At 44.7% G+C, this 27749-nt stretch overlaps 1 protein-coding gene across 5 annotated transcripts; it reads left to right on the top strand.

Annotated features, from left to right (window-relative positions):
• Window positions 1–26: 26 nt before the first annotated feature.
• GIT2 (GIT ArfGAP 2) lies at window positions 27–26332 on the top strand. 5 transcript variants are annotated; one of them, XM_061466498.1, is made up of 20 exons: window positions 27–155; window positions 4188–4321; window positions 5007–5119; window positions 5837–5942; window positions 6300–6386; window positions 6492–6622; window positions 6778–6872; window positions 8372–8417; window positions 9933–9981; window positions 10829–10901; window positions 11203–11300; window positions 11600–11711; window positions 12140–12282; window positions 12965–13114; window positions 15838–16086; window positions 17465–17554; window positions 20343–20425; window positions 20529–20711; window positions 24616–24679; window positions 25151–26332. In XM_061466498.1, the coding sequence occupies exons 1-20, from the start codon at window positions 104–106 to the stop codon at window positions 25361–25363; spliced, it is 2271 nt and encodes a 756-aa protein (XP_061322482.1). In that variant the 5' UTR covers window positions 27–103; the 3' UTR covers window positions 25364–26332. The 5 variants fall into 5 exon arrangements, with proteins under 5 accessions (XP_061322482.1, XP_061322481.1, XP_061322484.1 ...); XM_061466497.1 differs by having other exon boundaries at window positions 9930–9981; XM_061466500.1 differs by lacking the exon at window positions 15838–16086 and having other exon boundaries at window positions 9930–9981.
• Window positions 26333–27749: the final 1417 nt, after the last annotated feature.

Genomic DNA, 27749 nt, shown 5'->3' with positions numbered 1-27749 from the left:
GCGGCGGGGTGGGCGGGGCTGCTCGGCGCAAGCGCGCTGCCGCCTGGCGGGGCCGCCGCGGGGCCCGTTAAGGCGGCGGGAAGCGGGAGTCCCCGTGCGCGCCATGGCGAAGCGCCTGAGGAGCAGCGAGGTGTGCGCCGACTGCAGCGCCCCGGGTAGGCACCGCCGGCGGCAGGGGCAGCCCGGAGCCTCCCTCGGAGCCGCCCCCGGTGTCTCTCCGCTGAGGGGGTGCGGGCAGGTGGCGGCCGGGAGGTACCGGGGCGCGGCGGGGGGCTCCTGTCAGCGGGGCGGCCCCGGGGGGCTCCGCGGGTGTCGCTGGGTTGTAGCGGTGATACCCCCCCCGCGGCGGGGAGCCGGGTTTGGACGCGCTTCCAGCGGGCCTCTTCCTGAGGGAGCTCCAGCTGCCCCCGGCTCTGGGTCCGGAGCGCACGGTCCGGCTACCGGCGGGGCCCTCGGGGGGCCCTGCGGAGGGGGGCCGGGTCGGAGCTAGCCTGGAGCTCAGGAAGGAGGAAGGCTGGTGCAAAGTAGGCTGGCTTAAGGAAGTCGGGTTTAAAGAGCTCTTAGAGTCGCGGAGGTGAAGGGTGGGAGGTGGTTGCCGCTGGGAATCGCAGAAACTAGAATGGTTTGGGTTGAAGGGACCTCGGAGCTCCTCCAGCTCCAACCGCTGCCACGAGCAGGGACCCCTTCCACTGGAGCAGCTTGCTCCAAGCCCCTGTGTCCAGCCTGGCCTTGAGCACTGCCAGGGATGGGGCAGCCACAGCTTCTCTGGGCACCCTGTGCCAGCGCCTCAGCACCCTCACAGGGAAGAGCTTCTGCCTAAGAGCTCATCTCAGTCTCCCCTCTGGCAGGTTAAAGCCATTCCCCTTCCCCTTGTCCAAAGGACTTGTAAAACACACGTTTTTTTTTTTATAAAACACGTGCTGTGCTGTTGTGCACAATGGCAGTCTTGACCGTGGGTCAATTTGTGAGCTGATTGGAATGAACCTAGTGTTTAGAAAGTCAGTTCCATCCCTTCTGACCATCTCTAGCCCTGCTGTTGTTACATTTAAAACTGCCGTGTTTATTTTTTAGCTGCTGTTGTCTTTCCTTATCAGAGGTGCCTAGTTTGTGTTCTGTGCTGGTTCTCCCAATACAATTACTTATGTCCATACTGAAAGGACTTAAAAGGCTGTAATCTAGATAAGGTGTGAATGGGCAGAAGATAGGATTAACAACTTTTGTAAAACAGGACTTTTGTTTAAAAATAATAAAAATCCCAAATTAACTCCCAAGGAGTTACTTTTATCTTCACAGAGTGTTGGCTTTGTGATAGGTAGAGCTGTGTGTCTCCTGTGGGCAGTTGTCCCTATCTCACATGAGGCAGTGTATCTATGCTTGCAAACATCAGTGATGTTTGGATGCTGAGATAAAGCTGTTTCTGTGCGTGTATTTGTTAAGCTCGTTGGGACAGTGCAGTGTGCTGGAATCATCATTGGGGTGATCTCATAAAATGGCCTTTCATTTTGTTGTGTTGTGTCATTATAGCACTGTCACACATTTACTTGATCTTGGTGGAGAAATCTGCTGCCTTACCCATATGTGTGTATATATGTATATATAAAGAACTTGCTCTCTGGTGAAGCATGCATGCTTTTGTCTCGCAGGAGGTGATGTTACATGTCCTTCTTTGGTACTTCCTATCCTGAGGCAGGAGTTCACTGTTCACGCTCATGGCTTGGCCTTGCCTTCATCACACGCTTCCTGTTTTGAATCGCCCTGCGTGTTCCTGAAAGCAGAGCTCACCCGTCCTCTGCCTTCTTCCCTCTTGCATTCTGCTATCAGCTTAAGTGTATTTTGATGGGGTCCACCATTGTATCTCTTTAAAATGATTCAAATAAATAGCAGCACAGACACTTCAGTTAATTAAATTTAAACCTGAAATACAGACTTTCCCATAACCTGACGGCTTGCTCTCTGTTTCTTCAGACTAACACTGTGTTCCTTCTCCCTTCCCATCCCCATCTGTAACTTGGGAACAAGTGGTTGGTTCTAAGCCAGGTATGGATTGAAGTGAGGGGCTACAAATCGTTGTGCAGTTTCACTGACAAAACCCCCTTTCAGTTAGTGTGACTCAAAACAGGTTGCAGTGCTGAGTTTCCCAGTTCTGTCATGCCTGCTGTCAGGTCTGCTCTGCTGTGTATCATTTAGGCACCTAAGCTGGGCCCTGAGCTGTGCTTGGTCCTTTCTTCAGCTTCCCCAGTGCTTAGTAGGAGCAAAGAGTGTTCTCTCAGTTCAGTATGGTGAAGTTCTCAGTTTCCTTGTCAAATCCCGGACTGGTTTGGGTTGAAGGGATCTTAAAACTCATCCAGCTTCAAGCCCCTGCTACGAGCAGGGACCCCTTCCACTGGAGCAGGTTGCTTCAAGCCCCTGTGTCCAACCTGGCCTTGAGCACTGCCAGGGATGGGGCAGCCACAGCTTCTCTGGGCACCCTGTAAAAAGCCCCTCTTCAGGTTTCTTGTTGGCCCCTCTGTTGTCTTTCCTTTTGCTTTTCTGTTATCACGCCATCCCCTGTTCCAGTGGTGCCAGGTTTTGACTCAGGCTGGCCAGATTCCACATGAACGTGGACTGTCATCGATGTGAGTTCTTTTAGGCAGAGTGCACGAGCCAAGGTGACAAGCAGTGAGGTACCGAGGTGGATGTAAAGAAATAAACCTGACGGTGATTGTTAGATAAGGCAGAGTGAGTACTGGCTTCCAGAAGAGTCCCATTAGTTTATGAATGAGCGTGTGATAAGGTTGCATGTAATGAAAAGGGACGAGGCTCATTAGTCTGGAAGGCTGCCTCCAGCCTCCGTGGGTTAGGTTAGAACTAATGCATCTCATTTCAGTGCTGGCTTTTTCCTTCTTAGAAGGGAAAGTTAAAATAATGCAATGATTTATAAGGAGGTTTGTGCTTGTTATTAATTTGCTTTTTAAATGAGGTTATTTTTCCCCCCCTCAAAGCTGTGCTTTAGTTTGGCTCTGGGCTGTGATGGTTATCAGCTCCGAGTGGATGCTCTCATCCCTCATGGTTTGAACAGGTTTGCCCACATTGCCTTCAGCACACACACAACATCAGCTCTGCTTAAAAAACCACAGCAGTGATGGGATCTCCTGTTCAGGGAGTCAGTACGTTCACTGCATGGGTCAGAGAAGACTTCTGTGATGCACAGTTGCTCAGATGCATTCTGACAGGATACAGGAGTTCTCTCATCACATACCAGCCTTGGGTTGCACTCACTTATTTAGCCACAAAATCATCTCTGCATTTGAAATCAAGAAAAATTTTCCAAAATAGAAAAGATGTTGAATTCCTTTGTCTTTCTCCTGGGATGAGCCGGATCTGAAGGTCTGTCTCACTACTCCACTGCCTGTTCCTGCAGGGTTCTTGGCACGTCCAGTTTCATGAGTCACTGACAGAAAACTGGAGTTTCTTCTGGAGATGGAGCTAAGAGCAGTGGAAGGACCTCACTTTAGCGTCCTCGGTTCACTCTGATGTAACATCCCTACTCAGTTTCATGCTTTCTGATGTCTGAAGCAACATAATAGCTATTGTTATTATTTACTACTTCAGCTGTCACCAGTTGTCTTTCTGGTTTGCTTATAAGATGGCTCCAGTTTGAATCTATCCGGAGTTGAAGTGAATTAGCTTGGCAAGTTCTGATTTTACTGACCCTTTACTTGGCACATGCATCCTGCTCTGGTTCTTTAATGTGATACTCTTGAGCATTTTTATTATTGAATGTGGAAATTAAAAGTAGAAATGTAGAACTGAAGACTGAGTAGCATGAGAAGAAGCATAACTACTTTACCACTTCTTACTTTTAGACTTCTGAGGTTTTCCAAAGAGCAGGTGGGTGCTATTGTTAGACTGTACTTTTGTAGGACTTCACAAAATTACAAGTGAGCACTTTAAGGAGGTAGTAAGTTGAGCATCCTGTTACTCTTACAAAGTAAAGTATTGCCGCAGGAAGAACTGCAAACAGTGGGGCTGTTCTCAGAGTCCCACATCCCCACTAAGCACAAGAACTGGTATTTCCCCAGCACCCACAGCCCATGTGCACTGCTGCTTAGCAGTAAAGGTGAGGTTAGAAGGCAGGGCTCCTCATTTTAGACTCTGGGTTTGACATACATGTTGCCTTCCTTGTTGTAATTTGTGTTCTTTTTCAGATCCCTGCTGGGCATCGATAAACAGGGGGATTCTCATCTGTGACGAGTGCTGTAGTGTTCATCGAAGTCTGGGGCGTCACATCTCTCAAGTGAGGCATCTCAAGCACACCCCATGGCCTCCAACACTGCTGCAGGTGAAACGTAAAACTGTGTCTTCCTTCAGTAAAACTACATATATGAATATTGTATGGAATTTGTGGGGCTTCTGGCATGGGCCTGTGAGGACAGGACAAGGGGAACGGCTTTAACCTGCCAGAGGGGAGACTGAGATGAGCTCTCAGGCAGAAGCTCTTCCCTGTGAGGGTGCTGAGGCGCTGGCACAGGGTGCCCAGAGAAGCTGTGGCTGCCCCATCCCTGGCGGTGCTCAAGGCCAGGTTGGACACAGGGGCTTGGAGCAAGCTGCTCCAGTGGAAGGGGTCCCTGCCCGTGGCAGGGGTTGGGACTGGATGAGCTTTGAGGTCCCTTCCAACCCAAACCAGGCTGGGATTCTATGAATTTAAACTTTCAACTTTTCTTCCAGACTTTTGTAAAACATCTGCTTCAACCTAGGTTTTGAATATATAGCAAACCTCTCTTCAGTAGAGCTGCTGTTGGGAAGAGTAGAGCATTTTAAGGGGGTTCTTTTTACATTCCATGTAACAAGCTCCTAAGCCTGTGTCTAGTTCTGATACCCCAGTTGGTTGTGGATGCTGGCACATGGAACGTGCATCTCTTGGCTTGCTGTCTGTGTGAATGTAATTACAGACATTTGAGCAGTCAGTCTGTGCAGTTAGCAGCAAAATGCCTTTACTGCCTCTTTGTGTTCACTTTGGATTTCAGATGGTGGAAACACTTTATAATAATGGTGCAAACTCCATATGGGAACATTCCTTGCTGGACCCTGCCTCTGTTATGAGTGGGAGGCGCAAAGCAAGCCCACAGGATAAAGTGCAGTAAGTGCAAAATGACAAAGGTTTTATTCCTGTAGAAGTGTGACTGTTATATTCAGCAGTGACAGAAGCAGCAAGTTATCTATGGAGACCGGGTGATAATTGTATTGCAGGGAGGGAACAGGAGTAAACCTGTTATTTGTTCACTCATTTTCTTATTTTTTTCCTTTTTATTTTAGTTTACAATAATTAATTTTGTAAAATTTATTGCCAAAATGTAACTAAATTGCTCGAATTCTCTGAGCTATTGCCTCCTGACCTCTGGCTTTGGGTAGTGAGAAACCTGGACTTGTACTTGAATCAGAAGACTTTAATTCTCACACCAAGTGCTTCAGTTAATGGAACTCTGCTGATGGGATTGAGATTAGTTGATAAATTAAACAAAAACTAAGGTTTCTGTCACTGAATATGCTGCTCCATTTGAAAACGTATTGGCTGTATGTAGTAATTATATATCTTAAGTTGGCATGATTTTAAATTCAGTGTTCACTTGTAAGAAATACACTCTGCCTCCTAGGGTCTGCAGATGTCCTGATGTTTGTAACAGAAATGTGTTCTGTGTTGTTAAACAGTCTGCAATGGTTGTGCTTTTAATGGGTCTAATTTGCTACTAGTAGCAAATTCACTTGTGTATTTTCCTTTTCCTAGACCATCTGTATCAATGTGAAAGCATTAATATATACTTTCTTTCCCTTCTGTTGCTTGGGTTTCTCTTTACAGTCCCAATAAAGCAGAATTCATTAGAGCTAAATATCAAATGTTGGCGTTTGTTCATCGCTTGCCCTGCCGTGAGGACGACAGTGTCACTGCCAAAGATCTCAGTAAGGTCAGTGCATGTCTTCTGGCAGGCTGCAGGAACTACAGCTTGTGTGTAACAGCAGTGATATCTGACTGAATTAAAGCAGTTGCTTTTGACTTGACTATTGCTGTTCTCCAGCACTATCACGTACACAAATACAGCTTGACTTCAGCTTGAAGCCTCTTTGGTTTTGGTCTATATATGGGTATGGGAGATGTGGGTGGTTGAGAGGCACCAGCTTAGATTAACCTGAAGAAAAACATTTACACAAAAGATCTGTAGCAAGCATTCTTGCATACCTGCTTCTAAAACCGTGGCTGAAAAAACACATGCTCAATCACAGTAATTGCTGCTGCTTTAAGTACAATTCTGCTTCTTTTTCAGCAACTCCATTCCAGTGTGAGGACAGGGAACCTGGAGACGTGTCTGCGATTGCTTTCCTTGGGAGCTCAAGCCAACTTTTTTCATCCTGTATGAATACTTCCTACAGTTTGTAATAGTTGTATAGGTTTCATCTGATGCACATTGTAATTCAGACCTGTTCATTAAGTAGCTATTTTTCTTACTAACCTGTAGGAGAAAGGCAACACCCCACTCCACGTGGCTGCCAAGGCAGGACAGACTCTACAGGCAGAGTTATTAGCAGTTTATGGCGCTGATCCTGGCACGCAAGATTCCAATGGAAAAACTCCAGTTGACTATGCAAGGTAGAAGGCTCTGACATATGTGATGCTCTTATATATTCACCATATTCATAAATCACATGATGACAAAAATCTACTTCTCTGGTTATTTTTAACATGTTGTATGTCTCAAAATGAGTAACTGATGTAACTTCTGTTTGTGTGTGTGTGTGAACCAGACAAGGGGGGCACCATGAGCTGGCAGAGCGCCTTGTGGAGATCCAGTACGAGCTCACAGACAGGTTGGCTTTCTACCTCTGTGGCAGGAAACCAGGTGAGAGGGAGAAACTACTCTCTGAGATCTATCAGTGTTAATCATGGGACAGTTCAAACTATGGTATGCAGTGTTAGGGTCAGTGTTAGTACACTTTTTCTATGCATTTCAAATATCCTAAGTTTATATAAATCATACAAGAACTCAAGAAAGTACAAGATGTAAAATTTATAACATTTAAAATTCAATTACAAAACACATTTTCCCCAAATAATGCGTTCTGTAAGTGAAATACCCCTGGCAATGTGGAGAAACCGATGTGTAAGAACAGTTGAGTACTGCTTAACTTCAAGGAGTGAATTGCAGGGAAATGACAGGTATTGTGCATGTTGAATAGTCTGCAGGAGTGATACAGGAACTCTTTCAAGTCGCCTCTCCTCACTGAAATGCAAAAGTAGGGGAGCATTCAGTTAAGTGGGTGCCTTTTGAACACAAGCATGCTAATAAATTTTTAGCCATTAGGTGCTATAAAGGCTGCTGTGATAGAACATAACTATTTTTTTTAATAGAATGTTAATATACTTGATAAACCTTAACTGGAGTCTTTGATAACATTGGAAAATTGTGGTAGGAACCTTCTTTTAAGACATGCTAGTTTCCTATAACTGGAACAGCTACAGGTTGGGCAGAGAAGAGGTTCAGAGCAGCCCTGCAGAGAAGGACTTGGTTGATTAGAAAATGAACATGGGCCGGCAGTGTGCGCTTGCAGCCCAGAAAGCAACCGTATCCTGGGCTGCATCCAAAGGAGCGTGACCAGCAGGTCGAAGGAGGTGATCCTGCCCCTCTGCTCTGCTCTTGTGAGACCTCACCTGGAGCATTGTGTGCAGTTCTGGTGTCCTCAACATAAAAAGGACATGGAACTGTTGGAACAAGTCCAGAGGAGGCCTCGAGGATGATCAGGGACTGGAGCACCTCCTGTATGAAGACAGGCTGAGGAAGTTGGGGCTGTTCAGCCTGGAGAAGAGAAGGCTGCGTGGAGACCTCAGAGCAGCTTCCAGCATCTGAAGGGGGCCTATAGGGATGCTGGAGAGGGACTCTTCATTAGGGACTGTAGTGACAGGACAAGGGGTAATGGGTTAAAACTGAAACAGGGGAAGTTTAGGTTGGATCTAAGGAGGAAATTCTTTCCTGTTAGGGTGGTGAGGCACTGGAATGGGTTGCCCAGGGAGGTTGTGAATGCTCCATCCCTGGCAGTGTTCAAGACCAGGTTGGGCGAGGCCTTGGGTGATATGATTTAGCGTAAGGTGTCCCTGCCCACAGCAGGGAGGGGGTGGAACTGGATGATCTTAAGGTCTTTTTCAACCCTAATCATTCTATGATTCTATGAAATGGAGTTATTACATGCAAGATAAATTACTGTGTTTGTCTGTTGCATGTATTGTTGGGGTTCTCCTTGCTGTGTCTTTAGTAACACTGAATATCAGCTCTGTATATCCAGACAACATTGAAACTACAGTCCAGTAACAACCTATTAAAATGCAATCCATTTTAAATTCTAGAGCATAAAAATGGACAGCACTTTGTGATACCTCAGATGGCAGACAGGTAAGGCCCTGATTCCACGGCATGGCTGAAAACACTAAGTTTCCTTTCATTTCTGAAGCAACTGTAAAGCTTCTTGTTATTCTAACTCTTTAATGTGTGTCTTTGGTGCCTCTGTCACTCTTAGAGGCTTTTTTTTTATTCCCTTAGAATATTGTCATTTAAACAAAATCACAAAACTGAAGAAGCTGAATGTATTTGTTAAAATGCAGAGGAAAGGTAGGACAGTTATATTAAGGGAACATAGGGATTCCTGGGTAAAAGATTTTGTAGATAATTCTAGGACCAGTTGAGTTCCTGATACAGCATTTTGAAACTAATACTTGCAAGAAAGCTGCATTTTTCTCTGGAAGTATTTATAATTTAGATCACTTGAGTGCTTTTAACTTTTGGTTACAATCAATGAAATAATTTTTGTATAAATCATATCAAGTATTAATCTTAAGTCCCTATTTTTCTTTCATTGCTGTGCAATTGGGAATAAGGCGGCTGTGAGTAAATTACTGTTCAATTTATTGCTTGCAAAATTGCCATGAAAAACTTGTAAAATGATAGGAACTGTGTAATGGTTGGTAAAATACTCAGTGTTAACTTCTGTGGTTCTTTTAGATAAGCTGTGTTTAGCTATTGGATAAAATACTGTATATTTTCAGTGCAGTGTGTTCTGCAGAGTACAGTAAACATCATTTCCATTGTAGCGCAGAGGAGGAAGTTGACATGTAGAGAAAAGGACTTGTTAAGAGGTGCTGCTGAGAGTGCAGAGCCTGCAGTACAACCTGCCTCACCTCTGCCTCATGTTCTCTGCTCCGGTCTTTCTCCTTTTTCCCCGCTTGTCTGGTGGCTCTCTGCAATATCAGTTAATCATACAGAGGTTTTATCTGAGCCTTTGCAGCCTTGTAGACACCCAGGGGAGTCTTCCTCTGGGTGCTATGAACGTGGACTCACAAGGTATCAGCTTCCTGATCTCTGGCTCTGGTGATAAATTCTGTTGAGCTGCACAATTTTCATCTTGTGCCTCATGTTTAAGCCTGGAAACCAGTGGAAAAGATTATTTACCAATGAGTACAGAATCATTTTAAGCATGGCCCTATTGCTGTGGCCATTTGCCAGTCTGATGCTCCCCCACGTCCTGCACAGCCCAGTGGAACAAGCCCCATGTGTTTTATGTGGGCTGGAGCTGTGGTCAGAATGACCATATTATTCAGATGCCTCACAGAAGGCATTTTGTTGCACTACAGCTTGACTGTGGCTTGAGCTACACAGATGGGGCTATTCGTATTCCAAAGGATCTTTAGGATTCTTTTAAGTTGTTTAGGAAAAGCTTAAGCATATGCTAATTGTGATGTTAGCAATAATAGTAAGATCAGTGTGTTAAAAACGTTGTTAAAATACTGAAAGATTCAAGGAGTTTCAAGTAAAAGTGACATTTCATCATTGAATTGCCAAAATGTAGAGTCTGTGTTTCAACAAGCTGGTAGATGCTGTAGATGTAATGATCACTTCTTGTTTTCACAGCAGTCTAGATTTATCAGAACTCGCAAAGGCAGCCAAGAAGAAGCTTCAGTCTGTAAGTAAAACTTCTTTGTCTAGATGTGGTGAATGCTGCTCTTCATCTTTCAGGCTGGCTTCAGCTTCTATTAATTCCTGCATCAATAAATGTCAACTCCAGCCAGCTGAAAATATGGAGAAAAACATGAAAATAGGCAGAGCTGGAGGAACAAAGATGATGACAAATCCATGACAGAGATAGTCTTGTTTGAGGCAGTATCTCAGGGTCTGTCTCCTCAGTTCAGAACCGTGCACTTTGTCTTGCTGTCATCTGTTTGATATAAATCTGTATGCTAAATGTTGCTATTTGCCTTTAGCTTTCTGGAAAGCCAGACTAGTGCATTAGTCTCTGCTAATTAGTTGCTAGCAATGCCAGCTCACTATTTTGACTGAAGTGTGGGTGACCACATCCTTGCTTAAGTTAAGAGCGAGGATGTATTTTCTTTCTACTTAAAGGTTTTTGCTATCACACAGTTATCTCTCTTGAACTGTCTGCTATAGAAGCAGAGTTTGAAACACACAGGCATGTTGTGAGTCCTCATTCAAACCCACATCTGCAGTGTCAGTTGGATACCTGCTTCCCACAGTAGGTCTGCTTTATCCTGAGTACATCAAGTCTTTCTGTGATCAGATAGGAGAGGAAAAATTCATAACTAGTGAAGGAAAAGCATAGCACAGTGCTGCTGTCTGTATATAGCAGTTGGGTGCTCGTATATGTCTGTGTCATGGATTACTTTGCTGTGCAAGCTAAGAACCAGTCATATAGGCTGAAAAGCAAGAGTGGAGTTCTGCCCTTACATTTTCTGTTTATAGAGGTCTTGTGTTTTGTTTATGTTCAAGCTCGAACTATTCTCCTCTACCCTTAGCTAAGCAACCACTTATTTGAAGAACTTGCCATGGATGTCTATGATGAAGTTGACAGGAGGGAGACAGACGCAGGTGAGTGAGGCTTGAATGTGAATTCTCACATACAAGATCCTAGGGCAAGCACATGTTCTGTCTAAAGCACTGCTCTATTCAGTAATTGCTCATAATGGTGGTTTCTTTGTCTTGCATTGTCTGAATGTGACATCAATTGAAAAAACTTTTGGTTTTTACCAAGTAGAGAACCCTCTGGGGCAAAAAGCTTCCCTCTGAATTGGTGTTCTTTGGGTTTGAGATTGCGGCCTTTTATTCTTTGACAAGAAACACTGTCAAATAGTACAGGAAGGTTATTCCCTCTTTTCTCTTCCTTGAGCAGTTTGGCTTGCTACTCAGAACCACAGTACACTTGTGACGGAGACCACAGTGGTCCCTTTTCTTCCTGTAAATCCTGAATATTCCTCAACCAGGAATCAGGTAGGCAACCTTCTTAATACTGTAAAACTATTTATATTCAATAAGCCAGCTATTTGATGTAATACTGTTTTACAGCACTTCTTTACTGTAGAAGAGTTGCATCTACATGTAAAGAGGTTAAAATAGTTTTGTACTTCCTCTGCCCTGGAGTGTGCAGACGGATACTTTAAATCACACTTTCTGCAATAAATGCAATTGCACACTCCTTGTAAGTGCTGTTGTGTGTTTTTTACCTGGGAGCTCTGCTCTTCGTCTAACACATGATGTGCTGCTTTTTTCTCCATTATTCTGTGATTTAGGGAAGGCAGAAACTGGCTCGATTTAATGCCCATGAATTTGCTACGTTAGTTATAGATATTTTAAGTGATGCCAAACGGAGGCAACAGGGGAATCCTCTCTCTGGTTCAAAAGGTGAGAATGTTTTTGGTTGTTAGTTTATCTGTATCTTAATGAAGAAAGAAAGACTTTTATACATAAGAACTAAATCATGTAGCTATTGGCATGTGTTAGGCCACCAAAAGAATGCCCAAATACAGAAGATTTGTGTGTAAATGTTGGACTTTGTAATACAGTTAAATCGGGTAGGACATGTGCAATCCAGGATGGTTGGGATTTTTATGATTACTTGGTAAAACTTTCTGGAATAGTCCTGTACAGTTTGAGTGATAATTCTTTTGATTGGCAGCTAGGATAACATCAGTGGTTTAGGTGCTGGCTTTCCTGCCCGCTCTGTGCATGCAGGACTTCGCTGTAATTTAGATGCTCTTGAGCTTATCGCCAGTTCGCTGCCTTCTCCAAACCCACTAGCATATTTATAAATGCTGTATCTTGATCTACAGAAAACGTGGAGCTGATTCTCAAATCAATCAGCAGTCAGCATAGTAGTGAGAGTCAGGACAATGACCAGCCTGATTATGACAGCGTTGCTTCAGATGAGGATACGGATCTGGAAACAAATGCAGCTAAATCAAACAGGCAGAAGGTAGGTTTGAAACATTTATACGCACACCAGATGTTATTCATGGGGTAATCTGCACTCAGACTTTCCCCTTGTGAGGGGATTTAATGTGCACAAATGACCAGAAAAGTACTGTGTGCCACTGTGTGTGTCTGGAGATAAGATACAGACCTAATTGCACAGATGAAATAATTGGATCTACCAGAACACTCCTGATCAGTGATTCCGTGCTGTTTCACCAAGACTTACTGCTTCCTACTGGGGAAATATTTGCAGCAGACCAGTACTGACTGAGTAGTTTAAACCATTCCTGAAAATAAAGCAGCATGGTAAAAGAGGGGCAGTAAACCTTATAGTACTAGTGTAATCTTCCCTGGTGATGTGCACAGTGGTATTTGGGGATCTGTCTCTTAGGACTGTCTGGTTTATTTATTGCATATTCTTAAATCCTTCTGAAACAGTGTTGTGTCACTGATCTGCTGAGACAAATGGTTTTGTGCATTTGTGCTTTTGAGCTAAAAGCTGATTGAGATCCAATTTCATTTATATTGGACTAAAATTATTCTAATGAATAGATCTTATTTGAACTTAATTTGAACTGTGATTCCTATAAAGTAATGAGGTTTCAAGAGCTTTTCACATCCTTGTCCTGTTTTCTTTGGGTAATCTGTTCCTTAATGGTGTACTTTTCTCTTCCTGCTCACAGAGCCTGGATTCGGACTTGTCGGATGGACCAGTGACAGCCCAAGAATACATGCAAGTTAAAAATGCACTGGTGGCTTCAGAAGTGAAGATTCAGCAGTTAATGAAAGTGAACATCAACCTGAGTGATGAGCTGAGGATCATGCAGAAAAAGGTAACGGGCCCAACAGTGCAATCCCTTCATCTCTCAGTGTATTTTAAATTGACAAGAATAAAACTGAAAATGCAGTAATCCAATATTAGGATAGTGAGAACTCATTTTAAATGGAGCTGCTTTGGAATCAGATATAAGACTATAACTGTGTAAGGGCAGTACATGCTTCAAATGTTTTATTGTGGAGATGGTGATCATCTGCTTGGTTCCTTTTGACATAAGTTTTCCAAGTGGCAATGCAGTTGTTACAAGCCTCCTATGTTTTTGTTGTCTTGCTTCAAGATAAGCAGTTTTCAACAGTGAGGAAGTCGATGCTGTCATAGTCTTACCTGTGCACACATAGATACATAACTATATGATGTACTTTCAGCTTTTCTGGTAAATATACTGGCTTTTTTCCATTCATAAACCCAGTTGGAATGAAGGGAGATTAAAATCCCAATGCAGTAGAAAATAATCTGAAATGTGGCAATTCAGAAGCCAAACCTTTTAATCCTTATGGAAACAAATCAAGTTGTTGGATGCTTTGCCTGTGTTCTGGTAAATAGAATGGTGTAAAGGAGAATTTCTGTCTATTGCATTCATTCTCCTGTCTGTCATGCTAGCCTAGGGATGCTAGGCTCCATTGTGTGCTGCAGAAAGCTCCCTCCCTGGAGGGAAAGTTGTTTAACCTGTGATCCTGCCCAGGTGAACCCATGCCCAGAGCATGTTCCCCCATTGTCTTGGGGCAAAGAGGCTGATGCTTTGGAGAGTGGTGGGAACTGCTGAGCTCTTAGCATTTGAGGCTGAGCTAGTTCAGCAGATCAGAATATCCATGTCTGTTAAGTGCCATCCTTCTCTTACAGTTATGTTCAGCCTTTCAGGTCTATTGGGATGGTGAATACTGAGAAGAACTGGGGAGATCTGAGGGTGTTTCCCTTGTCTGTTAACAGCTTGTACTGGTTAAGCATTTATCTGCATCAGTTGAATTAACTTTTCACTTCCAGTGAGTTTCTGTAGACAGTTATAGTCTATTTAGGATTAGGGCCTATGAATTAACCAGGCTTTAGTGTATTTATGTGGTGTAGCAGAGAAGAGATGGTGGCTGTGCTGCAGCTGAAGGTGTTTTGAAGGATGTAGCCAGGGTGTTCTCACCTTGGAGGTGAGTTCACTGATTCCATGTCCTAATGGCGTGTGTAACTACAAGGCTTTAACTCGGTGGTTGGTGGCTCAGGTTGAGGCATCAGTACATCAGTGGGGCACTGCAGAATGCATGGAAGGGCTTGGCTCAAAGCTCCTGGGAGCTCCGGTACAACATGGGAATTCTCTGCTGGGTTATTTGTGGTGAGACAACAGTGTATTTGTCCATTCAAGAGTCTCTTTGGGTTTGGTTTGTTTGATTTCTAAGCAAGAGCTTAGGTCATATGAAATGATCTGTCCATTTTACATACACATTTGCTAATGAGATCATCTTTTGCATGGGAATTACTAAGCAAAATATGTTAAAGAAGAGGCAAAGCTACACTCGATGAATGCCCATTCAGAGCAGGTTCTTCCTAAATGAAGATGAAAATAGTTTAATTACTTTAATGGATATTCTATTGGAAAAAGCTATGGGGTTTTTTTTCCTACCTGCTTCTTTGTGGTTAAGTTTGGTGTGAGTTTGCATTAGCTACTGCCTAAAACTGCACCAAAAGCACATTTATAATGTGTAGATGTATGGAAGAAGGAGAGTATAAGGTTGACCTGTTGAATTGCTTCTAAGGGCAAACTTTAAAGGGGTAGCTTGGCTCCTGGCTGATTCTCACATCTGAAGCCTTGGTGCATCTTACTACAGAGCCACAGAAAGTGGGGAGGAAAAACCCTGAACAGCAGTCAGCACATTTGGTGTAGGGTTCTGAGAAGTGCTCAAGGCAAAATAGGGTTTTCCTGATAGGAGTAATGCTCTCGAAGGTTCATATGATGCAAAGCAAATGCCATTAGTAAATATGCACTTTCCTGTTTGAAAGTCCAGCAGCTGTTGGAAATATACTCAGTTATTGGTAGAGAATTGCTGATTCTGCCTTTTTTTTTTACCTCTTTTCTTCATGATGTGTTAATATAGCAAACTTTGAGTAACTCCGCCAAAAAAAAATCAGAATTACTGCATCTTTACTATGCATCAAATGCATAGTAATAAAAAGCTTTAAAGTTATTCCCTGTTGGCTTCTTAGAAAGCAGTAGCTGATCCTTGATTTCCATAAGCTAAACTCTCCTCTTGCTTTGCAGAGCAAGCTCCAATCTCCTTTGCGCTGCCTCTGGTGTCTGTGCTGTAGTTCTGGCGTTGTTAGATTTCATGGGCCTCGTGTTAAAGTCTTCTTTTAAGTTCTTGTATCAACTGCTGAAATGGAGCCCTTTGCTTGAAAACCTGTCTTGTTGGCAGTCCCTCTGCCCCAGCCTCATTCTAGCACATTCCATGTGCCAGTACAGCCAGGCTGGAAGAAATTGGATTTAACAGCAGCTGATTTTCCTGTTTCATTTAGCTTGCATCCCAGCAAAAAGTGCTGGAAATCGGCACATAAATATTTCCTGATCTGGAACGTAAATGTTTCTATGCAAGTCAAGTAGATTTTGAACAAAGAAATCAACCCCCAGCTACTAGTAATGGGATTTACTAGTAAAGCTGATTGTGTATTATATAGTCAGTTTGCTTTTGACACTTGCCATTAGAAAAACCAAGTCCCACTGCTAAACATTTCTTTCAGCTTCAAACGCTACAGAGTGAAAATACCAACCTCAGAAGACAGGCCACAACCAATATATATCAGGTCCAAAGTGGTTCTGAGTACACAGACCCTACCAACAATTCTTCTTTAAAGCGACGACCATCTGCACGTGGTAGCAGACCCATGTCCATGTATGAGACTGGATCAGGTCAGAAACCCTACCTCCCCATGGGAGAGGTTCCATACCCAGAAGAAAGCATAACACGACTGCAGCCTTTCCCTCCACATGTAAGTAAAACTGCTGATGCTTCTGCATTTCTTCTCATATTCAGCTTTTCTGTCTATTCCAGCTATACTTGTGTACCAGAGGTGCTCATCTGTCTGCTTCAGGGTGAATTTGAACTGTTGTTAGTGTTTGAATTTGAACAGATATTTCATGTTTGCTGTATTAACATGTCTTCAGGAGCTTGAGGGTTCCAAAGGAAAAGCTGTACAATCCTGGAGTATGTAAACTGGAGCTTCTGCTCAGCTCTTTCTTTTAACCCAATTTATATGCCAAATATCAATGTGTGGCTGTTTGAAAACCGGGGGGGGGGGAATATAGTATTCCAGGAAGGTAAAGTTCATGCCTTCCTTTCTTGAGATATACAGGCATGTACCCATTGTGGAACTTCAGAACCACCTTCCAAACATAAAATTAAGCTAAATTTTCACTAGGCCACTAATTCCTTATTCCGAGTTTGGAACTGGAGGCTGAAGAAGGTTAAAATCAATTGGTTGAATTCTCCAGGTTTAGTATTTTCCTGTACAATGTGCTAGTAGCAGAGGGGGAGTACTGTATTAGTTCTGTATTAGCAAACCCTTGTGGGTTTGCACTGTGTTGGTTGCACTCTGGATAAGTGACACATCACACACTAGTGCTTATTAAAGTGAATTTTTGTTGCATCTTTTTAGATGGCCCTGGGGGTGGGAATGTGGGACAGTGAGTTTTAGGCACATATTTAACATTTGTGGATCTGTTTCAGTATGCTTCCCTGTTGGAAGCACCATCTTCCAGTTAAACAATTGAGCCCTTTAAAGACCTATTTGGAAGTTAGTGGGTTTTTGCCTGGCATAAAGGAGGGCAAATGTTCCCGGCACATTCCAAAGGAGATGGATGAGTGCACCAGGGAATCAGTGCAGGAATCTGTATGCTGGGTTTTCCCCACCCTCAGTTAAATTAATAAGAACTTTAAGCTATGAAATCTGGATCATTTGCAATTCTATTGGCTTGTCGAGATGCAGGCAGCTCTGGCAGACGTGTCGCAGTTCTTTTGTATGTGGTGGTGCTTGCAAAATGTGTCAGCGCTTTGTTAGGGGTCCTTTGGTTTGAGGTGTGGGTAGAAATAGCAGTTCTGAAGCAGATTGGTTCTGTGGAGTTAATTCTATATTGAGGTGAATGTGTATTATTCTCTGCGGAATTCAGCACCTCTGGAATATCAGTGTTAGAATTAACATGAAGTCAATTGTATTTTGAAAGAACTAAATCCACTCGGGCTTAGCCAAATTCTGAAAATCATTCCTGCTTTGTCATTGCCATGGTTTTAAGAATGTTCCTTGATTTCAGTTAAGAATTTACTTGTTTTGGTTTGGTTTCCCCGAGTTATTTTCTCTTTCCCATTTTTAGATCGGGAGGAGTGCGTTTGTGACCTCCTCTTCATCTCTACCTTCCTTCCCCTCCACGCTTTCCTGGTCAAGGGATGAAAGCACACGAAGGGTTAAGTACCTTCCCAATTGGTCCTTTTCCTGGAGGAGGTGGCCATCTCCCCAGAGCCGTTCTGCCTCTGTCTTTTCCACTTTTATGCTGACTGCTTGCATGGAGCAGTGTTGCATCCCTCTCTTCTGCCACACGCTGCGGATACTTGCCTCTCTCTAACTTCAGCAGCTTTAACATCATGCACAGTCACTCCAGATCACTTCTTCAGCTGCATAACACTGAAAACAGACAGAAGAGAACTTGGTTGCTGTTTGGAAAGTAATTTGGCAGATGCTCACTGCTGTTTCATAAGCCAATGTGTAACTCTTCCTCCTGACTAAACGCACTGCATGCGGCCTCTGAAGCTCGCTGGGCCCTGCCTTTAAACCTGCTTTCTCTGGGGGCTGCCAGTTTGCATCAATCCAGACTGGTCCTGATTGACTGTTGATCTTACAGATGTTCATTAGTTTGTTTGAAGCGGGTTCCTTAAACCTCCAAACAGCCATTTCTGTTGCCCACTGAGACACTGCAGGGTCAGTGAGCCTTATGCTGCCTTTCACAAAGACTGAGTGGGTACAGGAACTGATTTTAGCAAGACTCTTTTAGGGCAGATTAAAGACACTGAGAGTATGTAAAGGAAGCTTATATTGTGTTCCTTTGGATCTACAGAACCTTGTTCTTAGGGGTTTTGTTAGCTGCAGTACTGATTCTAAGAATAAAATTGCAATGTTACCAAGAAGCATTAAATGCATCCAGTAAGCTGACGTTATTCCAAAGACCCTTTGCTGAGGCCTCATATGAGCTGTTAGTTATGTGAGGAAGCCTCATCCAGCTTTTAAACTGTTCTTTTTTTTGTAGTGGAACACTTAAATCTAGTCTTACTCAAATGAACCTGCTAGAAATGCTCCCGTGCAGAAGCTCACATTTAGCAAGGCCAGCAGTTCGATAAGCTGGTCTGTCCATCACAGCTTCTTTTCAGGCTGTTTTATCTGAGATCTAATTGCAAGCCACACTTTCAAGAGAAAGGGAAAGCACTTTGCATGTGCAGCTCTAGAATAACATCTTTGGTTGAGAAGGGGCTGTGAGTGAAGTGCCACATCCCAAGCAGGTACAGCTTGGCATGTCACACGCTGATGAGTGCTGAAGACAAACAGCCCATGGTCTTGTGCTGCTGTTCGGCCTGAGCTTGCACTGGTTGCCAGAAGTACCTTCATCATCAGGATGAGTGGGACACATTTCAAGGTCTCTCTGGTAAACCTCTCTGACTTTGAAGCAAATATAAATACAAGGTCTTTTGGGCTGGGTTTAGATGTTTGTGTCTCATTTCTTAGAAAATAACGAGTAGCTTATACCTGTTTTGTTGTCTCATGTTCAAGATCTAGGCTTTGCTTAGTTCTGTATTAGAAGAAGACTTTCCAAGAGTAAACCTGAGGGAGGTATTTGCATTTCTTTGTGAGACTTGCCTGAATTTGAAAAGATCTTTCAACAAAAGTTCTCTTTTTGCTCTGCTCTTTCTGTGTGGTTCCGATGAGGAAACTGGCACCGTCTCCTTCTGTTTCTTGGGCGAGTGTTGCAGTCTCCCATCAGATTTTACTACATCATCCTAAACTTCTCAAAAGTCAAGCCTGTGGGTTTCGATGTTGAACGTTCATGCATTGGGCTCTTCCTGCCAGGACACACACCCTGCTTGTTAAATTCCTGTGTCCCATTTTGTTTTGACTGTACAGCATTTGGACATCTCAGTTGAGAAAGCATCAGATTTGCGAGTAGGGCTGGATGGTGAAACTTCCAAGGGATATCCTGCTTGGTCAGGTACAAATCTGGGTTTGGCTGCAGCTGGGACCAGAACTGGGTGGTACCAGAAAGCTGCAGAGGTTTTATTTGGTTTTGTTGTACTCTGATTCTATAGCCTGTTACTGATTCTTGTAATTCATTGCTGTCAGTTGTTTCTGTGTAGAGCTTTGCCACTGATCATATTGCTCCCCTCTGTCTGGGAGAAGAGAAAGGTCAGGTTTGACACGTAATAGTTCTGTATCTTCAAAATATGTCATGTTACAGTTGATCTCCACTAGCCTAAGAGGTGAGCGTTCAGGGAAGTGTTTGTTCTTTCCTTCTATGCAGGGTACCTTTAAAATGGATGGGAAGTGGGAAAGTGTTCACATTCCAGGTGCTTCAGAGTTAAGAACTGCTGGTTTCAATATTGGATGAGTGCTTAACACAAGTACTGGCTCTTAGCCAATGAAAACCAATTGCTGGTCACATTTTTAGCCTGTCCTAGAGGTAGAAGTATTATTTCCTAAGTGTCTGGATGAGGAATGCTAATGGCTCTTTGTCGAACACTTGAGATTCCCTCACCTTGATGTCAGAGTTTCTGTAAAGCTCCAAGGCTGGCTCTTCAGTGGGGATTGTGGAGGACCCTGTTACTGAGCAGTGTGTGTGACCAAGGCAGGAGCTGATGCAGAGGCTGCTCGTGTGTGGAGTGAGGCAGATGTGGTGCCCTGGAAATGGTCAAGCTGTGGTAGGCACTTCTGATGAGCTTTACAGTTTTTAAGGCAGGAGTAGGTGGATGTGTGTTGATGCTGGGGCCTGGCTGAGGGATGGGGATGTGCCAAGCTGGTGCCAAGCTGCTTCCAATCTGCAGTGGGCCTCAACTCTCCCTGTTTTGGTCTTGCACTCCCATTTCAGCCTCCAATCTGCAGTGAATCTTGGCATTCCCAGGCAGAGGGGCTATAGCAGGGTCATGGAGCTGGCATAGCATGGGGCTCACCTTTCTTAACCAAACACCAAACCAAGTCTGTATTCACTGCAGGCCTCCAAGCTGGAGAAGCAGAGCAGCGTGTCCGAGGGTGACTACGACAACCCCCCCACCCCCCTGGAGCTGGAGGAGACAGGGTAGGTGCCACGGTGCAGAGCTGATGCTGCAGTGATGCGGTGCTGTTAGCACAGCCCCACGCTGCCTTGACACCAGGGCTGACCCATGCATGGTCCTTTGCAGGTCAGGCAGGAAGGGCCGGCAGAGGAGCATCATCTGGCAGGGGGAGGGATCCATCCCTGAAGACACGGACACAGCCCCCAGCTCCAGTTTGCCCAGTACGGAAGATGTGATTCGGAAAACGGAGCAGATCACAAAGAACATCCAGGAGCTGCTGCGGGCGGCGCAGGAGAACAAGCACGACAGGTAAGGTGTGAGGGAGACAAAGCTGCGGAGTTTGAGGGGAAAACCAAGACACTTCATTGTGTGTTTTGGTAAGGATGGTCACCGCACCCCGTGCTAACACTGGAGATGCTGAATTCACCCCTACAACACATGTGGGCCGCAGGGTGAGCAAGGATGGGTGACTGGCAGTGGGAGCACATGATCCTATCCAGAATGTCAGTGCTGCTGTGTGCAAGTGGGTTCTGCCAGCAGTGCTGTCTGCCCATCCTGCCCGCAGCTGGTGGGTGCTGGTGAGCACAGCACTTGTGAAGTCCTACTGTGAAATGGTGATTTAGATACAAATCAAATGTGTTGGAGAGAACTTGGAGCTTCAGACCTCGGTGTCCTTGGGCAAGGACACTCACAGAAGTGTGACAGCAGCACTGGGTCTTGTGTCAGGGAAAAATCCTGAGGTCAGGGAGAATTTGGCATTCCTACTGAAAGGTTAGTATGGATAACACACCGGGAGGAGGTAGTTTGAACTGTGGGGTTTAGGCTCAGAGCGAAGTCAGCAGGACTTTGTTGGGTGGCACATGGCACCAGTGCCCTCAGGAAGCTTTGGCCCAGCTGAGCAATTCATTTTCCAGATAATGGGGAGCGAGTAAAAGTGATGCTGCCCTTGACCTTGTCAGGGACTGCTCCTGCCCTGTTCCTCTGGAAGGCTGTAAATAGGAGTTGGGTCTTCCTGGATCTGGAGCAGCTTTGGGCTCTGAGAACCAGGAGGCAGCTGTGGTGTTCTGTGCCTGCCTTTACCCATGGGAAGTGGCTGGTGGCTCATGCCTGCCCTGGGGGGTGCAGTGGGGCCACTTCTGCTCCATGTTTTTCCCTTCTTGTTCTTTTCTATTTTTGGAATCCTCTCCTCACACTGGATGGCGAATCCTGGCATGTTTGTGCTGAGCTCCATGCCCTTGGCAGTAACCTTTTCCACTGCAATCCCTTGTTGCTTGTTTCTCTCAGAGGAGCAACAGTGAGAGGAGTTTTAATTGAGTTTGGGGTTTATGGATGTCCCAGTTTACAGGATTGGAATTCCATTATTTTCTTTTTTCCAAAGTCATTGAAACAGCACTTTTACTGTTAAATTACATAAACTTCTAGCATCCTGTTCCCTTCTTTTTTGTTTCTCCTGTACCACCTGTGGAGCGGGCTGTTTGCCAGCACCAAAATGAGTGTAATCCTGCAAAACATCAGCTGTGAAGCTGCAGTTCTGTGTGTGCCTGTCCCCTGGCTTTGTCTCAGAGGGCTGGGGACACGCAGAACATGGAGCAGGCTTGTTCTGCCATCCTCTCCTTGCAGAGGGGATTGCTTCCTTATCAAAGTGAGATCCATAGGGATGCAGCAGTGCATCTTCTAAGCTAGTACTGGGGACACTGTAGATAAAAATCACACACCAAATAGATTATCAGAGAGTAATAAAGTGATGCAAGACTATCAGCTGTTAATGAAACAACTTCCTTCCTTTCCTCCTTGTTTTCCTCTCTATTCCCTGCACTGACTCAAGCAGACCACTCAAGAGCACATGGACTGTGCGCAGCCTCAGGCACGGCCTTGGCTGTGCTGGGAGAGCTCCCCTGAACATCCAGCAGCCCCGTCCTGCCTCCTGGTGCTCCGGCCTCTGCCCCTGCCTCCCAGGCACAGTGTCCTTTCTCTTGCTCTCTGCTGCCTCTTTCCCTCATGCACCAGCTGCACAGGGGTCATTGAAGGCCATGCATGAAGTGCTTTGGATGGTAGTGGTCAGCTCTGGGGTCCCCAACACAAGAGGGATGTGGAGCTGCTGGAGTGAGTCCAGAGGAGGCCATGGGGATGCTGCGAGGGCTGGAGCAGCTCTGCTCCAGAGCCAGGCTGAGAGAGCTGGGCAGGGTCAGCCTGGAGAAGAGAAGGCTCCTGAAGGGGAGACCTTAGAGCAGCTCCAGTGTCTGAAGGGGCTGCAGGAAACCTGGAGAGGGGCTTTGGACAAGGGCCTGTAGGACACCTTCAAATGTGTAAACTCCACAAACATGTCAGCTTATTTCCTGAGCTTACAGGGAGTGTTTAGACTATCTAAAGCTGTTCCTCAGGCACACCACCAGCTCTGCAGCTGACCTGGACAGCATGCTGTGAAATGCCTGTTGTTAATCTTGGTCTCTCTCCTTCATGTGGTGACTGGGGCCTTCTTTGCCCCATAAGCAAATGGTTTAATCACCCAACTGGCTTTTGTATGAGGTATTGTGCTGGGCAGTGCTTGCAGGGAGCAAACTGATCGTTAACCCATGCGCAGAACAGGAATTCCAGTGAGCTTGGAAGACTTCCAGATGAACTAAAAGCAGAGAGAAGAACTCATGATTTGGGACATATGGAAATACTCCTTTTGACAGCAGTTTTCCTGCATAGCCAAAATGACCCCGGTGTGTTGCTTCTTTCTCAGTGCATTTGCAAGTAACCTGTTTTGGCATCCTTGGTGTTGCAGGATGAAGCACAGATAATGAATGACTGGGGGGTGCTGGTTTGGGTTTGGGGTTTTCTGTGCTTGAAAGGGCAATAATCTACCATAATCTACAGATGCTGAATATTCTTGAATGCTTTTGCTTTGGGATTTTTTGAGATGCTCTTGCTTGAGAGTGAATGATGTTAATGAACTTAATGCTACAATTGAGTCTTTGAAGTATAAAAATGAGACTTCTGAAATGAGGTTTCTGACAGGCCACACTAACACAGATCTTCAAAGCAGCTTTGTGGTGAAGATCTAAGATCTGTTTTGAACAAAGATGGCTCAGAGGGGCTCAGAACTGATGGCTTTTGAATAGGTTTTGAGTATAAAGTAGGTTTTTTAAGGCTTCTTCTTTAAGTTACAGATGGAAAAGAAGAGCAGGAAAACCCCGTTGCTTCAGAGGGGTAGCCAAGACAGTTCTGTACACACCAACCTTTGGCTGTCAAATTATGTGCAAGAGTTTGGATGGCCGTAGTTCAACTCTGAAACAAAAATCAATTGTAACACCTTTGGGGTCTTTGATTTTCTTCCAGGATTACTGGATGATTTCAGCTCTTGCATCATTAACAGTTTAAAAGCTTTTCTTTCAGTTCTTTGGTTTTGCAGTCTCTTGCCTTATGGAGGAAAAGCTCTTTCAGAACAAATGGGTAGGGATTTCCCTCAGGTGGCAGCAAGTTAAACTCACTCAGATCCCACATACAGAGTGGTTTGGGGTTTTTATTCTCCTTTTGATCATCTGCACTGAGGAAAACAAGTTGCTTTTTTCTCCCAAACCTCTGTATCACCAGATTTTGTGTAAATGTTTTCAAGCTGCAGAATCTTACTTCACTTTGTGCCTGGCTGGCGTGGATGGGTTTGCTTGGCCACACTCCCACACCTCACACTAGAACATCCCTGTGCATGTGCTGAACAGAAGGAGCTGAGCAGTTTTCTGGATGATGTGGATAGTTGGCATGGGGGAGGTTTGGAAACTGTTTGCTTTAATGGGTAGTTAATATTCATGGGCCCAATCCCATAGCTGCAAACAAATTGAGACCTTTTCTGAGCACGTTTGGTATAATGGCTGTGAACAGTCATGCCTTTAAGCAAACTTTGATCAAAGAATAATGAAAACTTCAGACACAGTTCCATACCACTGGTTAAGTTCTTGCTTTTCTCTGAAGATGTGCTCTACACAAGTGTGTGCTGAAGTGTGCAGGGCAGTGCTGAGGACACACCAAGAGTCACCGTGCTGTGTGCTGCACTAGCTGCTTCCATCGCCCTCACTGCAGCCTGCAGAGATACTTGTAGAATATATATTATATAGAATATATATTAATATGTTTTGTTACTCAGTTTTTGGAATAATAGCCACTGAGCAGTGGGATTGAGGAGGAAAGGGGAATCTTTACACGATGAGTAACACAATCCATCTTTTTGCAGTTATATACCGTGCTCCGAGAGGATACATGTGGCAGTAACAGAAATGGCAGCCTTGTTCCCAAAAGTAAGTACCATCCAGCATTGATTCTGTGGCTCACAGCAAATTGAGGGAGTGAAATCTCCATGACTTAAGTTTTGTAAAGTCTTACCTGCCCCTAAAAGCTGTAGGGAAAATCTAACACTGCTGTGCCCCAGCGTCAGCCAGGAAGTGGGCTGGGTAGCTGTAAACAGGCACTAGAGTGAGTAACTTCCTAAATGAGAGCATGAAGCAGTATTCCCTGTGTGCTGCTGGGCAGCAGTTTGAAATACCCCTGAGATGAGAGGAGAAATTCCAGGAGCTTGCTTCATCCACCCCTATTCCATGTCTGTGCTACAGCAACGGCTTGTAGCATCTCCTACAGCGCAGAGGAGCCTGTGTGGGAGGCAGCACAAGTCCCACGTTACAGATCACTTGTGAGGCACTACCAGCTAATTAAAGCAATCCTGAAAGGATTTTGGTGTTCTGTTGAGTTCAGCTTCTACTTTGCTTTCCCAGAAACCCAAATCTGAGCTGGTCAGGACTTCCTTGCGCCTGCTGACATCTAGTGCCTACAGACTCCAGTCCGAGTGCAAAAAGACGCTTCCCGTGGAGACGTGCCCCGGCACCGACATCCAGCTGGTCACGCAGCAGGTCATCCAGTGCGCCTACGACATTGCCAAGGCAGCCAAGCAGCTGGTCACCATCACAACCAAAGAGAACAACAACTGAGTCACACTTGGCTTTTTAGTCCTGTTTTGTAGAGGTTGGATTGCAGACATAGGTGTGGAACTGCTTGGATTTTTATGAGGAAGAACTAAAGGGGCAAGAAACTTTTTATTTTAAGAAACCCTCAGTATTATTTTTGCATGTTTTCTAACGATTTTATGATTAATTTAACCCACTGCCTTATTTTGTGCCTGTGTTGCCAGTTTAGTTACAGGTAATAGCATGTTGCAAATAGCTGTCGAGCCAATACAGCGTACCAGCGTTGTCTCAAGCTCTTGCTAGATGTTTCCTTGGGGGCCACGTTCTGCATTCAGATAGCACTTTGCAAAACTCCCACTGGAGTCACCACGTCCACCAGTGGGCCACATCCTGCCCCTGGAGCTCTCTGTCCTGGAGCTGCACATGTCCTGATGGTGCTGAGAACCCTGCAGCAAAAGAGGCTCTGAAGGCTCCAGGACTGTAACCGGCTGCCGTCCCGATGGAGGAGTATGAGCCAAGTAGTATCTGTTCCCATATCAACTGTTGTGCAATAATACGTCCTTAGTCTGCTACAACAAGGAGTAGTTGTGGGCATCCAAGCTTATGACATGTAACTATACGAGGTCTTTGTCACTTTATCTGTTTTTTGGAAGGAATTTGAAACTTAGTAGTTCTTTCTTTTAGTTGTCACTATGCCATTAATATATATGTTTGATGTTACTTTAGGGCATTAGTGGTTAAAATATTATCCTTTGTTTCTGATTTAATAATTGATTCTTCAGTTTCCCACAGAGTTTTATTGTCAGCTTCAAGCACCCTCTGGTTGGCAGCAGCATCTCTCAGTGACTCAAGATGCATTTTCACTAAAGATCTCTGTACTCACTGAAAAAGGAAGGAAGTTAGAAGAGTGCCAGTGCAAAGCAGCTCTATCTGCCATAGCACAGAACTGCTGTACCTCAGCATAGCCAAATGTGAAAAGAGCTCTTCTATCCAGTAAGTTTTATGCAAATCTTTTAACATTTTAGGAGCTATGTATGGAGTGACCAGGCTGGGCTGCGTGTTGGAAAGGCAGTGGGGTCACAAATGTCATTGTGTGTTTTGGGGTTTTCATTCATCACAGTTCACAAAGCTTCCAAAATCTGTCAGTCCATAATTTCAACAATTAAGAGGGTTTTGGGGAGTCTAAATTCCATGGATGGGGGCATAAATCAGTGATTTTTCCCTCTGCTGTGTCCCATTTGGAACTGTCCCAGTTGTCACTGCCAAGGAGCTGAGGTGGCGGCAGGGTTGGGGAGCTATGAATGTTCAGAGCTTTCACAGACCCCTTCGGGTCAGAAATGCTGTTCCATAGCCAGGCTGCAGCACAGGGTCTACCCAAACCATGAATCCCTACAGGCCTTCTGGTGGGAAACAAGTTGAGAGGTTGGTTCCTTCTCAAGTCGAGTGTTTGTATTTTATGTGAACACTCAGTGCCACAACACTGTTGAATTCCTGTTGCAGTTAGCTCCCTTCTTAAAGCAGTGCAAGGTGGAGGGAAGGAATGGAGAGTCAATCACAACCCAGTAAATTCATCTTCTTAAATGTGGGGTTTTTTACTTCCTTTCTGTGTGTCTCTGACCTCCTGGAAATGGGAGTAGAGCCACAAAAGGTATTCGTAAAACCTGCTTCAGAATTATGCTACTGACAGTTAAATACAGTGATCATCTTGTAGGAGCTTTTCCTTAACTTGGCACCATTGCCAGGCAGGAGGTGGTTCTTGAAGCCTCTCAGGCCACTGCTGTGTGCTTTTAAGATACCTTGCCTGATTTCCAGGCCAGGGAAACACGGAGTTGTGTTGTAATCTATCAGCTGTTTGCTTCTACACCAAACCAAACGGACACCCTTGAGAGCTGCAAGCCCTTGTTCTTGCTATGCCAGCTCCAGGTTTCTTATACCCAAGCATTTGGCTCTACCTTTAGCTATAAAATCATGGTCAACCCATAACTGATTTCCTGTTCTGTCACCTAAACACCATTTCTGGCCACTTCCCTGCCTCTGAACAAACCTTTGTGCCGGGTGGGTTATGGTCACACAGCACTAGGCCTTGGATTCATAACACCTCAAACAACAAAGGTGGTTGTGTCATTTATGACTAGATCTCCCCTTTTTCCCCTCTAACCAAACTCTGCTCTTCCTTTACAAAATGCTGCATAGGAAAGTAAAAAATTTATTTGCCTTTTTTCCAAACCTTGTATTTATCAGTGTCATTTGTCTGTACAATATTTTGACTTAATCTTTTGTTTACAGTATTACTATAAAATGTTAAAACTCTTTCAGTGTTTATTTGGGGTTATTTGACTGATGGTTCTGTAACGAGAAGATCTTGGAAAAGGTGTCTCCAGCAGAGTCACACCTGCAGGGCTGTGATGAT

The sequence above is a fragment of the Pezoporus flaviventris genome, unplaced genomic scaffold, assembly GCF_033815535.1.
Source record: "Pezoporus flaviventris isolate CSIRO_AGI_PZ_B2104156 unplaced genomic scaffold, CSIRO_AGI_Pfla_v1 ptg000041l, whole genome shotgun sequence".
NCBI classification, from domain to species: Eukaryota; Metazoa; Chordata; class Aves; order Psittaciformes; family Psittacidae; genus Pezoporus; species Pezoporus flaviventris.
Note: the sequence above shows the minus strand (reverse complement) of the source record. Positions and strands in the feature narration are given on the sequence as shown.

What these genes read in the sequence shown, in the direction of transcription:
- GIT2 (XM_061466497.1), top strand. Translation starts at nt 104, where the DNA reads ATGGCGAAGCGCCTGAGGAGCAGCGAGGTGTGCGCCGACTGCAGCGCC. An exon ending in CCAAGAAGAAGCTTCAGTCT is followed by an intron (nt 9,982 to 10,828) that starts GTAAGTAAAACT and finishes CTCTACCCTTAG; the next exon opens with CTAAGCAACCACTTATTTGA. An exon ending in CTGGAGCTGGAGGAGACAGG is followed by an intron (nt 20,426 to 20,528) that starts GTAGGTGCCACG and finishes GGTCCTTTGCAG; the next exon opens with GTCAGGCAGGAAGGGCCGGC.